Source organism: Ciconia boyciana, chromosome 6, assembly GCF_034638445.1.
Source record: "Ciconia boyciana chromosome 6, ASM3463844v1, whole genome shotgun sequence".
In the NCBI taxonomy this organism is placed as follows: domain Eukaryota; kingdom Metazoa; phylum Chordata; class Aves; order Ciconiiformes; family Ciconiidae; genus Ciconia; species Ciconia boyciana.
Genome location: NC_132939.1, coordinates 10,758,081 through 10,772,608, shown reverse-complemented (window position 1 = coordinate 10,772,608; position 14,528 = coordinate 10,758,081). Strand labels below are relative to the sequence as shown.

At 36.4% G+C, this 14,528-nt stretch overlaps 2 protein-coding genes across 3 annotated transcripts in view; one reads left to right on the top strand and one right to left on the bottom strand.

Annotated features, from left to right (window-relative positions):
- PPFIBP2 (PPFIA binding protein 2) overlaps positions 1 to 14,528 on the bottom strand; it is a 95,851-nt gene that overhangs the window by 12,319 nt on the left and 69,004 nt on the right. Inside the window, exons 8-16 of the mRNA XM_072865384.1 lie at positions 13,566 to 13,674; positions 11,995 to 12,027; positions 10,213 to 10,274; positions 7,483 to 7,558; positions 3,741 to 3,838; positions 3,482 to 3,546; positions 3,160 to 3,228; positions 2,651 to 2,711; positions 717 to 758 (exon numbers count right to left, since the gene is read on the bottom strand). Of these exons, the coding sequence (XP_072721485.1) occupies positions 717 to 758; positions 2,651 to 2,711; positions 3,160 to 3,228; positions 3,482 to 3,546; positions 3,741 to 3,838; positions 7,483 to 7,558; positions 10,213 to 10,274; positions 11,995 to 12,027; positions 13,566 to 13,674 (615 nt within the window). The remainder of the gene's footprint in view (positions 1 to 716; positions 759 to 2,650; positions 2,712 to 3,159; positions 3,229 to 3,481; positions 3,547 to 3,740; positions 3,839 to 7,482; positions 7,559 to 10,212; positions 10,275 to 11,994; positions 12,028 to 13,565; positions 13,675 to 14,528) is intronic.
- The window catches only part of CYB5R2 (cytochrome b5 reductase 2), a 41,339-nt gene that overhangs the window by 25,643 nt on the left and 1,168 nt on the right, over positions 1 to 14,528 (top strand). Inside the window, exon 10 of one of the 2 annotated variants that reach the window (XM_072865382.1) lies at positions 2,863 to 3,185. The exons of the other annotated variant lie outside the window; for it this stretch is intronic. The gene's annotated coding sequence lies outside the window, so the exon portion shown is untranslated. Of the gene's footprint in view, positions 1 to 2,862; positions 3,186 to 14,528 lie in introns of those variants that run through there. 2 annotated transcript variants of the gene reach the window in all.

The window sequence follows — 14,528 nt, the reverse complement described above, 5'->3', positions numbered from 1 at the left end:
AATGTATATTCCACAACTGCCAAAACTATAGGAATATAGAGGCTTTTCCAGAGAAGCAATGAACCTGCTACTCCAGTTGACATTAGTGGGAGCGGTGTACATTCAATGTGCATTTTGGAATAAGCTCATATTGGTAAATGTTTCAGTAGCAGAAAGGAGGTTATGTAGGAAAACTTCGTACTGAAAATACGCAAAACATTTGGTATACAGAAACATATAGTATGCTCCTATTTAGTAACCCCATTCTAGCAAAATTGTTGTAAAACATTTAAAACATTGTCTGTGACAGGATGACACATGAAATATTTAATGAGAGAACCACTGGTTTATCTGTTCTTATTTCAAGGCCTAGAGGGATCTTTGTGATACTATAACTGCAGTCCAGATTCCTCAGTTCCTCACCCCTTGCCCCTGTTTTGGCAACTGCAGGACTACATCCTGACTTGTACCAAAAATTATACGAGTAGAGAAATTGCTTACTATATTAGCACTGTATTTTCTGAAATTGACTGACTTCACCTTCTAACCTCACATAAAAGCTTCTAGATAAAAAAAAATATTTCCCTCTCAAATCCTTACCCCTGGTCTCAAGAGTTTGTCAGTACTTGAACTATGCAAACATTTTAAAAAGAAAACAAATATAACCTGAAAACACAGCTGTACCATCACAGCACATCAAAACAGATAAATGTTAGGAGAGTTTACAGTTAATATACCTCTTGTTCTACAACAGGTTGTACTGGTTTTCCGTCTACATACTATGGAGTTGCAGGGAGGGTAATTTCAAGGTTTTATGGAAAAAAGCAACAGACAAATGTTAGTATTAACATACATACACAAAACATCAATTGTAGTCTTATTACTATAGTGATGCTACTTAATGCATTGACAATATATTACAAGGTCTGTTATCTCTTCATTTCATTTCAATAAAATATTTAATACTAAATGTGTTTGTTCAAACCACTCTACAAAATTCAGGTCCTGTTTAGGTTCTGTTGTGCTCAAAGGAATTTCCTATTTGCAGGCTTCTGGGTGGTCCCTTTAGACTTACTTTAAGCTGGGAACGTAACAGTTGTTTAACAGTTAAAACAATATGAAAATGACTGACATGAAAAAAGAACATAAACAATACTGTATGTATCCAGCTGAAACCATAAAAAGCTGTGATAGAAATGAAGTGATACAAATACCAGCATGGCTAGGTCAGACACACCAATGTGTTTTACTTTATTTTATTACATCCAGCGATAATTGGAATTTGAGCTTTGTGCAAAGAACAGCTCTAGTAAACAGTGCCGCTAGCACAGGTTCTCTTGGACTTAACGTAAGAAGCAAAGTCTTGTCATGCTGAGTCAGCAAAACAAGTTTTCTTGGCCTTAGTTTTGGTTGTATTAGCCACTCACTTATACGCATAGGGAGGTCTCATTTATTTCACTAAGAAGCCTCAAGCCTAAACTAGGGCAAACAACTTAAATGCCTTGCTGAACATGGGGCTGGCTTGCTACAATTCTCTTGTATCCTTGGTAGTTTCTTGTTCCTCTATGGACTCTGATTTAACAGATAGAACAGATTTACAGCCTAAATGTGTAGGTACAACCTTATCACATCATATCACAGAGACAAATCATGTTTTTGAATTTAAGACAGGAAAATAATTTAAAAGTTATGAAAAGAAAACAGACCTTCATAAATTCCATGGAATGGAATGAAATGTTAGTTCTGAACTGATTTGTCACGTGTATGACCACAATCAAATGAGTGCAACACAAATTTCAAACATTCTGTTTGGTCACTGTCATCTTCAGAGATTTAAGAAAAACTTAAGAAAATCTGAAGAACTGGAACAATCATATTACTAGTATCTGTTTATAAATAGCATTACTGGGTGTGGGTGATCTAGTATTAAGCCTAATTTGAGTATAGAAAGTGTCAATAACAGTCTTACATAATTACATAATAACAGTCTGCATAATTACAAGTGCAGAAAAATTTCAGTGTACATAATGACAAAACAAGCCTGCGGACCATAATGTAATGAGACTTTGTAAATTAGAAAGTCTTTATTCTGGAATGGAATTAAGCCTTTGAATTAATAACAGTGCTCCTGCTGTTTTAACTAAGGCAGCATCACTACCATCTCCAGGAATGCCATTTATATCAGAAGTCTAAGTTAGGGAGTGACACTCATATTTACATGCAAGTACTCAAAAAGGAATCCTATGTGGAAATACCCAGTCCCAATATTTAATTACTTTCAGGATTTGCTGCCTTAACATTTTTAGCGATTTGGAAGTCAAAATTATTTTAAAAACACTTACCTATAAACAAAATAATACTGCAGTTCAACAAAACGACCTCTCATTAACGTTATGTGTTGTATTTCTCTTAAATATTTTTATTCTCTTTCAGCTGAAAAGCTGAATTTGAGGATGTGTACATATAGGTGTGTCAACTAGTTTGTTTATTCTAAGCTTGGCAATGGGGTAAAAGAAGAACCTGACTTTTATTATTAGGGCTTTTTTCCCCAAGTACAATGTTAGTGGTGGTTAGGGTTACTATATGTGAAACAAAAATAATATGTATACTTGACCTTTATCTTTTAGTCATGATGTTAAAGACCAGAAATTGTGATTACAAATAAACCAACCTTTTCCAGGGATTCACTCTGCAAGTCTTCTAAACTACTTGATTTTTTTTTCTGTGGAACCCTTAAATAATGATAGGCAAAGAAGCAACAGTTAATACAACATAGTATGTTTGCATATGCCACAACTGTATCGTATGACAGCTGTATATATCACATAATGTCTGCATATAACAGATAATCCAGAATTAGGAGATTCATTTCTTTTGTTACAGTTTTAGCCTAAAACTCATACTATTGGGAACTGCAATAGATGAAGTCAGAAACAGCAACAAGACATCCTTTGATCAACAATGAAAGGCAACAAGGCACACTGTGCAGTTTTAAACCTTATATCTACAGATGACTTTTTAGAAGCTCTTAACAAACAAGAGTAGACAGTAATAACTCACTGTGAACAGTGTGCAACATTAAGGGCTTTTAAAAAGATTTTAAAAATGGAAAAAGGCAGAATTAAAAAAAAAATTCCTGGCTATATGTTTTACATTTCAATAAAAGTTACTCATTCTTACCTATTTATGATTTCCAAAGATTCTTCTTGTGGAGGGGTTAAATTAGTTGAAGATACTGGAATGCTTCCACTTTAAATCAGAATAAAATATACTGTTTTAAGTACATATATCTTCTGATATATAAAAGTGCCAATTTATTCCTGTAATTCAAACCTTATACAACTACGTATTTGCAAACTCCCATGGCAAACACTGCTTTCACAACTGCCCAAAAGTTCTTGCAAAGCCAAGAACAGGCAAGACAAGATGCCAACAGTTAAACAGATTAAATAATATAGGCTTAGGACAATCCACACAAAAAACAAGAAACAAAAGGTCTTGCCTGATTTCCATAGCTTTGTGTGGCACTGGAGAGAGCATAGCTGGTGACAATTCTCCTGAAGAGGCCTATGTAAAATATAAGAGTTTCAAGCCTGTAACTAGTGCCTGTGATTCTGAATCTATCATGGCCATACCAAGAGCCACAAAAATTCAGCCAGGGCCAAACCCTCATCTACATTATGTTAGCTACTATAGAGATATCAATACAAACACATCATATATACAGCAGAACTTGCTTCTAAAACATCTTTACTAAGTACCTCTGTTTCAAATAATTCTCCTTGAGGATTATTCAAAAGATTCCACTTCCTTAAAGTTGTCTCAAGTTCCTCTTCACTGCCACCAGAGATGGAAGAGCCTGTGAGCATTAAGGATTAGAAGTAGAAAGGGACAGAAACAAGCCAAAAAACCCCCCCATTTAGGACCATGTTAGACAGTCTAATACGTCAGACTCTAAATTCCCCTTCAGTCTTCATCTGATGCATGTAGTTTACCAGCCTCTGTGCTCCCCACCCCTCCTTTGGGCTCTGACTTACAAGGAAGCTGATTTACATTAGAGCAACAAATTTACAACTTCTAGTTACATGCTGTGCTCTGTTGCGAGTAGCTGAGCTGCTTATGAGGCAGCTTCTGAACCACTCTTAATTCATAGTTTGATGTTCTGAGGCAAGTTCAGGTTGGTACCATTTTCTTACAGTGTATCGCTTTATAGGTGGTATGCATGTTTGACATCATCTGTATCATAATGCAGTGCCCCATGCTCAGTTCAAGGATGAACAATGGTAAACACACCAGGTATTTCTGAATATTCCAGACCTAAACAATTACTGAAATACTCCAAATTCATTATTTAGTAGGATTTTTATTCCAAAATTGTCAAAGCTGCAATACTAAATCAGGGTCTGAATATTTAGTGCTCAGCAAACTTCCAGAGTATTTTGGATAAGAAATTTTTTCTGCAAACAGGATGTGGAAGGGCTGCTGTGCCATGATGGAGAAATTTAGACTGACCTTTAAGCACATTAATAATTCCTAATTTATGTGACAGAGGTGCAGCAGCTCTAGGCAGTTATGAAAAACCACCAAATCTTATGGTTAAGCCTTGGCACTATTAGCAGAGAGATCACTTGAAAACTCATGAGCTTTGTTATCATGCTGTTCAGCTACAAAGACAGCCAACAACCCTGATACTGACCATTGGCCCTTCAGGATATGAAGTGACACACTATGGTTCCTGGTACACAGCCCCTCAAGTTAGCACAAATTACTAAAACCAAAAGAGCTATCCATAGTTGAGTTCAGGATAGCTCCTTTACATTTTACTCAACTGTCAATGGTTGTTTCAAGTGGCTACCCTACTTTAATCCAAAATAGATTTTGGTTCTTTTTTAAATGTATGTGTTACCTATGGTGAAGAGTCAGTCATCTTTTGTCAACATGATTTGTAGCCTGCCTTAAGCAGAAATAAGAAACGCTTAGAATATATTGTATTTCTGTCAAGTAATTATTTGAAACGGTTACCAGAGACAGAAGACTTCAGCCCACTGATTCTACCAAAAGTTTTTAAGCAGAGATTACACTTCAAAGGGAACCTTTAAAACCCACCTCTAGAAATAAAAACATAAATAATCAGCAAGATACTTCTTGGTAACCTAAACACGAGACTCCCACAACCAACAGCTAAGGTAACAAGCTCATTTGGCTGTGATAATACTGTAGCCATCACAATATGCACCTCAGTGTGGACAATCTCAGTATACACTCTAGTTCCCACAGAGGTTTTGGGTTTTGTTTTATTATGCTGAGCATCACTGTTTTTTTAGCTACACTGTATAGAACGTCTATATTAGCATACGTTAACACCATCATACTCCCTGCAGCACCAACTCAATAATCCAGAGCACCATGGCTTGCTCCTTGCTCATGCACACAAGTGTCCTCCAAAAGCCATGTCCCACAGGGGGATGGTGCACTCAAATATGTCCAACCGGGATGTGGCCAAGGAGAGTGGAACTGCAGGGGTTACTGTTGAGAGCACCTACTCTCAGGGTAACAGTGGTGTAGCTATCTTGGGAGTTACCCTCAATATGTCTCCAAAAGCTACAATCACACCTTTGGATTTCCTTTCAGAACACTTTCAAGTGAGAGACTTTTTTGTTTTGTAAATGAGCGCTCAGAGAGAGATTTACCTGACTCCTGTTCCCTATTCTTATGTGTTAAATACAAGTTTCCATTCTGCCATACAAGACCTGAAAATACTGTGTTTGTTAATGTGATGACGTACATTGAACAAAACTGTCCTTTCAGAAGGTCAAGTTTCCCAGACTAAATTTAGTACCGAAAACTAAGGTGGCAACTTAAAAATGAGATTGTCCTAAAACCCACTCCACTTCCTGCAGCATAACTGATAAATGGGACAAAGATTTTTCCCCAGATTTTGAAGTTAAATATATAATACTGTGTGCACCAAAGCAACCATGGTTTTTCAGTTGTTCGCTCCAAACCAGATCTCACCTAGTTGGCTGTCAGGAGTTTTCTTAGTGGAAGGGAAGGGCAACAGGACTTATTATGCTCATTGCAACTCTTTTTAGCAAAAAAGGAAAAAAGTCCTCCTAACGGTATCAAATTGCACCTGACATCAGCTACCCTTTTATGAATGCTGTATAAAAACATGACATAAAAGGAAAACATTGTGTCATTAATGCTAGCTGGCTGGCTGGCAGCTGATCATTACTGCCATTCCTGAATTGAACTGTGGTGTAGGAAATCTGAATATGGGATGTATTTATTTAATTAACGTTCATCATCCACTAAGGTCTCCTGATACCATTTTACACTGTAGAAACCGGTTACTCATAACACAATGGTTACAGGAAACACCATACAAACTTAGTAACTATCTGTATACTTTATTCATCTCCTCCAGATGAATTAATTTAAATCAAACCATGTCATTTTAATTTTGAATAATAGATTCTTGAGAGGGATATAATGCAATTTAATAAGAATACTGTAAACTCATGCCTTTAGCCAATTTGAATGAACTTTCCTAATTGCCCCTGTGTTGACAAATTCTGTCTGCATGAGTGTCCTGCTGTTTGCTCCCTCCTTTTCACCCTTTTTGCTCTAATTCCTTTTGGTCTGGCCTCTACAACCCACGTACAACTGAGGGGATGGCAACCAGCAGCAGTGAAAAAGGAAGTATGAAGCTTTGGCCATGAAGGACTATATCATAGGCCTGCACTGTGGAAGAGATTTACAGGAGTCCCATCAGCGAGGAGAGACAGGACTGCATGAAGTAGCTAATAAAACCATGGCCGCAGCTGTCTGCCCAGCCATTGCTACATGGATGTAGGAGTTCTGCAACCAAAGCTCCTGCCCCACTGCAGTATATATAGCAAAGTGTTTTAAGGAGAGCAGTTGCTGACTTCAGGTTGCCTTCGCACATAAGGAGGTAAACCGCAGTGCTTCAGACCCAACGGATAGAGCAGTTCACACAGCTGTACACCCAGAGCAGTAATCTCATCAGTCATCCTTCCTTATCAATCAGAATCCTTAATGACACCATCTAAAACAACATATAGCACCAAAATTAGGCTCCAAGGAGGGATTTACTATTAACTGATGTAGAACAAATTTTAGGTTATGACTTACAGGGTCGAGCATAAGATTCAGTCACAGAAGTCTTGCTGAATAGTAATGTCGTAACTAAATCTCTAGACAGATTTGACCCTATTTTTTTGTACTGACTACAGCACAGGAAACAAAAAGGAAATCTCCACAAACTACAGGCAGTAACACACAAGCCTGGTCAAGACATACTGTGGTTTTCTCTGTATCTGAAAGAGTGTATACTTGCTCTCATAGTACTCCAACATGATACAAATATATGCATAATGAAATATATATTACTATACACATATATTTAAAAGGCAACAAATAGCAGTACACGTGCAGTTTTAAAAGACCTGATATCAGGAAATTATTCACAAGGCATTTTACCGTGAGCTGCAATCATTATCTCTTTGACCCTCCTGTACTGGCTTAGCAATAGTGTTAACTCCTCTATTCGACGGTCCTGTGAAAAGCATTAAATAAAATAATATTTAAAATTCAACATTTTTAACCTGCAGAAACACTGTATTACACATTCATTTCTGTGATTTTGGCCTGCTTTTCCAGAAAGCAGGATCAAGTCTCTCACATGTCTTGTAAAGAACGTTTCTTGGCTTTTATTTGCCATCATACATGATATTTGCTGGACAGTGTGAAATTATGGATATAAGGAAACCAGAGGAGTTTGGCATTACTAGTTAATTAGTTATTTACAGAAGTATAGTTTGGAACCCTGCTTTCAATTCGAAGAGTCAAAGGAATATTCTGGAGTTGAACCTCAACTCCCTGAAGTGGGCAGTGTTTGTTTTTTGCTAGCATCATACCTGTAATTGCAACGTAAACATGTTTATGTTTTGAACAGTTTAACAGTCTAGTCATGTTCTTTAATCCTCTCTTGTAGGATATGTTCTGCATTCCCACATCTACACTTATTCCAGTTTTGAACACACCTTTTCAAACTTAGGCAGTCAAAACTGTACAGAACCAAAGAAATGAGGTCTCATGAATGTCTGATGCCTTATCCCACTCCACTCTTTCTCCAATACCTAACACTTTCCTATTATGTACAGAAAGCATCTTGATTCATGTATTCAGGGAGTCCACTTGCCTTTTGCACAGACACGACACAGCGATGGGTAGTAAATCATTATTTGATTGATTAGATCTGTCATTTCTCTCATTTCCATATACGATAGTGTCCCCAATGATAATAAATTCTTGCTATCGGTCACTAAGTGTGCGATCTTACAATTTGCAATTTTACAGTTTGTCCTGTTTCTTTGACCCCAGTTCTAAACTATTCCTGTGCAATAGCCTTGCCCAGTGCTCTTACTACAGAGCACTGAATACAAACCCAAGCAAGTAATAAAGAACTAGTTTTCACAAGCAGGTGCCAGGAAAGCCACAGAAGCAGAGAAGTGGGCACTGGAAAAAACAAAACAAAACAAAACCAAACCCAAAACTTCCAGGGAAGCTGGCAAGTATTTAAGTGATTAGCTGATACTGAGCTGCTGCACTGCCGTAGCTAGGTCAGTGTCAGAGATATTTCAATTAAAATCTGCTCCAGTACACGTATGCTACATTACAGTTACAGCAGATACCAACTGAGTTGTAGGAGTAACTGCACAGAAACCAGACCTTTACCACATTACAGAATGGTAGATGATGCTGATCCTCCCTTCATGCCTCAGCAACTATACACAAGACAAAAGAGGCCTAAAACAGATATCCAGTTATCCCAACTATGGATAGAAGCAATAGGTTCTTCTTCATAGCAAAGAACTGAGACTAACATACGCAGTTTTTTAGAAAACAAATATGTGCACCACTTACTAGCAACTTAGTTGAGCACTTTCTGTCCTAAATGACACAAGGAATATTTAGAATTAGCCCAAAAGCTATGTAGCCTATTTGCCCTCAGGAAGAATATTTTATTTTGCAATATTACTGACGTTAACAGTTCTACATTAAACATTTAAGAAGCTGTAGGTCAACCATCAGTCCACTAGCTTAAACACTACAGTTTCCAAGGAAATAACTCTCCTTTCCCTGTGAGTATATCCAGATATTAGGACATAAGCAACAATACTTTGTGTTCCCTTCAAATGCAAAAATCTTATGCAGACTTGGAATAATTTTGGCAAGAGATAATGCCATGTCTTTTATTTTCCAGATGTAAATTTTGGCTTTTTGATTTTTTAAGAACTAAATGTTGTTATGAGTCACATTAATGTTCTCCAGAATTAACACTACCCTGTCCAGGTTTCCCACTTACTAACGGAAGTTTTTAGGGATGTATACTACTGTTTATTTGATCGTATACGAGTGTGTCACCATAAAGGAAAATCCTATGGCCTGGTTTATTTTCATAAAACAAGAATTACAATGTCCTCAATAATTAATCCCCCCCCCCCCAAAAAGGGAACATTTTACGTAGTAAGTCAATGGCATCTGAAGGTGGAGATTCAACATCCTCCAAGACTGAGTCCTAAACCCTGCATTTGAATTGTCCAATTGACAGGCAAACAGCATACAGGTGATAAGAGACAAAACCCATATTTACCATTTAAATGAGTTTAATTTCACTCCTCCTCTCCTTCAGTACTCCATTTTTGTGTTTGTTTTTTTTGTTTGTGTGTGTTTGTTTTTTCCTGTTGTTGTTTTGGGGTTTGTTTGTTTTTTACCCTTGTCTCTTTAAATCCTGGTCCCTTTCTCCCAAAATTTCAGTCTGATTCAAAGGCCAGTTTGACTTTTTTTAATATCAGAATCTAAACTGGGGATATCAATGCACTTCAGATTAGGCTGGAAGATGAAGAGCTGCCAGAGGTGACCAAACCTTAGTAATCTTTTCAATAGCAGAAACCAGGAGATTCTGCTCATTACAGCTGTGGCTTTCTACTCCCCTCTGGAATCTAATGAGCCTCCCAAGTTCTGCAGCAAGGTTAGCAAGATCAGCCACAATTTCTATTTAAAAATCATCCTTCTGTCACAATCTCATGGGATACTCCAAAAGTCAGGGCAATACCATGCTTACAGAAAGCAGGTTATTCAGATCATTACAGAGGTTCAAAATCATCATTTCATTCTTATTATGTAGAACAAGAATTATTTTCTCACCTTTTCTTCATTTGCAGCCAATAATGATTCCATTCCTATCTTCAACCGTTGAACTTCTTGATCTAGAAATGTTTTTTAAATGTTATAAGGAAAATATACTGTTTACACTAAACATAGCAAGTGTATGTTTTGTGATACTATCCCTATGTTCTTACGAGTAACCAAAACCACGTCAGTGGCACGGCAAATGCACTGTTAAAACTACATTTAACTCAGAGCTTTTCAAAAGCTGAACTATTAAAAGCATCGCAAAACACAAACATGCTGGTTTTGCTTATAAAAGGCTACATAATATTATTTTATACTCTAAAAGTCAAGTAATAAAAAAAAATTGAAGCTTATTTTGAAAAAGATGAGAGTGTGTTTTCTGTTATACATTTAAGGAAATAATTTTAAGTATGATTGAAAATTAATTATATTCCATCTGGGAAAAATATTCGCCAGCTTATGACAAGTAGTTCAAGGACATTCATGAAACCTGGAAATGAAAAATAACAAAAACTAGTTTGATTAAAAAAATTACAAATTTTCCTTGTTTCTTAAAACATTTCAGTATGAATAACTGAGTTAAAATCTACATCAAAAGCTAATACAGAATTGCCTCACACGCAATTCAGTGTTACAAGATAGAGGTTATTCAGGAATGTTATAGTCAAAAACAATTAAAACACACTCTCTGAAAATTTATGACGTTGTTAATCACGTAATCCTAACTTTGCTGAACCAAATCTTTAATTTCTTCTCTACACACTATTCCTAGCAAGTCCTCCAGTACCAACCTATGCTAAATAAAGTCTAGATGATGGAGACAGAAACTGAAATAGTTTATCTGCTGTAACTGCCACTCAAGGAATTCATGCTTTGACATTAAAACAGACCCACTTGTTTCACAAAAGACTATGAAAACCAGATGTGGCAGGCATGAAGTGAGAGCTAAGAAAGAAAATCAATACTGCTAAAGAGCATCTTAAAAAAGTTTTACAACTAGATGTTGAACGTACAATGTCACATCTAGACTATTGGCAAAAACTGTAATTACTTTTTTTTGTAGTTATTCTGAAAAATACACACCTTGTAATGATTAAGTTTTAAAACATGCAAATGAACTTTGCAAACATTTCTCTTGCAAAGAGAACGCTTAGTAACACAAGACATGCACAGACACAGCCAAATCAAAAACAAGCCAGCAGGCAGTGGGCAAGCAATTGGAAGATTTTTAAAAAGCCATTAAAAATCACAGTCCTACTAATTTCTCTTTATAAATATTAGACTTCAAAAAGAATTGGTGTCAAGGTATTTTTAAGCACATTAAAGCAAACTTTACTTACAATATTTATAACAACATCAAGTATGGAAACATTTTTATTCAAACTGTTCTTTTTAATTTAGTGCACTGATTAAAAAAAAGCCCAAATCCTTTCCCTCCAAGGAAGGAGGCTTTCAATTAAAGCCATCTTTCCAGATATTAGATGGGTTTTACATATGTACAAATAAAAAGAGGTAAATGTTAAGTTTTGGCTCTGTTAACCTTGACAATGTCCCTTTGAAGTCCAACTATCTGATTTGTGAACCTCTGATTTTTTTTTTTCTGAAGTGAAATCTTACTAAACAGGGCAAGTAGCTGTCTGCTTGCTGCAAGCAATGAAAGCAGTGTCTCATTTATATTACAATTAGACAGCCAAATCTAAACAAACATTGAATTATTCCTGCAGAATGCATTTGAGTTATAATTTGTGTGAAAGGAACAGTGAGATAAAGCCAAAAGTGAATTGCAAGGCTTACGTTTTTCTTTTAGCCTTCTCCTATAAACTTCCTCTACGATGGTAAATGGTGAGAGTCAAAGTATGTAGAAAAAGCACATATTAGATAAATCTTGCAATTTAATTAGCATATGCATTCTAGCATACTACAAGTACATTGATATTATTTTCCAACTTTATTTGATAAGACCACCTAAAAATCTGATAAATCAGTTATTTTTTATCAGAATAATTATTACTGCTGCATACTGTTTCCATTCAAATATAGTCTAAGTGGTTTCCTTAAATGTAGCCTAAAGAATCTGTACGTGGTTTGATTCTTCTCCCACTGGAATCAAGGACAGTTTCACCCATCTTCGGCATGAACAGGAACAGACACGCTACTAGAAGTTGAAAGTTGCTGAGCTTTTGATTTATTGTCATACCACTATCTTTCCATTTAAATATCATAAATTATTTGGGAATCTCATAGAAAATACAAAATTCTATTAGTAGAAGAGTTCCTCTACAAAACACTGCTGTTAGACAAACTAATTTTCTAGTTAGACATGCTACATGCACAAGCTCTGCAGCCGAGTGAATCAGCACCGAGGTTATGTTAAGTCACTTATTTGGAATAAACAACAGTCAAAATATAGAGTCTTCTAGAAAAAAACACATCTGCATTAATTCCTGTATGGAGATTCTTGGTAAGCCCTGAGGAAGAGGTAGCACAGCACCTGAAAAGTCACATCTTAACAAGGGCACTCTTTGGAACTGTTAGTTAACACCCACAAAAGAAGTTAGTGCAGCAAAGCTGATGCACTGCAGTCAACTACACACAAATATTCCTGCATGGATAAGTGTCAGTATTATAGAAGAAAAGGGTCACTAATATCATATTGCTCACAGCCCAGCAATTGACAGAAGGTCCAGGGAGTCAATATTTCAGAGAACTGTGTCATGACTGGTTGAGACCAAAGGCTAAACAAACTGGTTTATTTGCCATTGACCTGTATCAACAGCGCAGATTTAAAACAGAAACCTGCAATGTCATAGAATCATAGAACAGCCCAGGCTGTAAGGGACCTTGAAAGACCATCTGGTCCAACCTTTCATAGGAGAGGGAGCCTAAATGAGATATAGTCTTGAAGAAAGGAAAGATGTGAATCAATGACTATGTTTTAGAATGTTTGGACATTTAAACATCATGCTCAGCTACTACTGACAATTTTTTTTTTTTTTTTCTTAAAAAATGGAAACTGCAAAGATTTGTCAAAGAAATTTTGAAGGTATACACAAAAAAAATATATTCCCACTGAACTACAATGACTCTTTCAAATTATAAATAAAATTCCAGTAGAAAAAGTTTCAGTGTCCTTAGGATACTTACTGCAATTTGTGCTGGCTGTAGATTGGGATAGAATTTCACACATTAAAGGCCTCTGCTCTACCAGAAGACAAAATAAATTTGCACCATTTTTCTTCCCAAAATAAATTCTGTAAGTCCATTCTTATATCTCTTTGTATTCCTTGAAATACTGAGCCAAGCTGCTACCAAAGTGAAGTTAAAGTAGGGTTTTGGATTTTTAATTTTAATTCCCTTCCTCTTACCTCTTTCTGCCACTTCACTATGTGATGGGGTCCTAGATAGCTGACTTTGTAAGCGTTCTATTTCTGCATCTTTCAGAGCTAATTGCTCTTGAAGCTGGGCTATCTCAGCCTGAAAGAGAGTACAACAAATTCAGAATAACATCGTCACTGAGTCTCTGTGATTCGTTCCCATGAACTAGAAGACTTCTAAGCATAACACTTTAACTAATGTCCTGTTCCCAATTCAGGGCTTTGCATAAACACTATAACAACCTTACATATTTCATGGTGTTACTATCCTTATTCCTTTTACAGAAGCTCACTTTTTCCAATGCAATTAGCTCTCAGAGAAGAGAGACTTTCAGAAAAGTAAAATTTTCAAGGATTCATGTAGGTAAAAACAACTCTGGAAAGCTCTCAATGCTACAATGCTGGTCATATACTAATGACTATTACAGGGCAACTCCTGAGTTTTGCATGAAGACCACTAAAAGATAACAAAGCATTTTTTAAAAGGTAGTGGTTTTTATCCTGGTTAGTACTTCTTAATATAACTGAGAATCTATTATGCTGAGCCCTCTTCTCAGCAGCATGACAAAACTGTTCTTCCCCACATCAGATACTACAGCAATAAGCTAGAAGAAGAGCATGGCTTGGAAGACAACCACATATATGCAACAAAATATCAGTGATTCATTTACACTTACTGCAATTTGTGCTGCCACTAGATTGGGATACAATACCACACATTACAGACCTCAACAATACAGGGGGAAAATAATTCTGTGATTGTCCAGCTTGAAATACAGTGACTCTCATCTCTTTTTCCTATTTATGAGAAAAACTGTCAACAGCATACTTTCCTAAGTCAGTAGCTTCATTCAGATTTTCTTCAGCAGCCTTAAAGCCTTTATGTATCAATATTCTGCATTTTCCCCAGCAAAAGCATACCAAACCTCCTTGCAGTTAAAGAAAAAAAAAAAG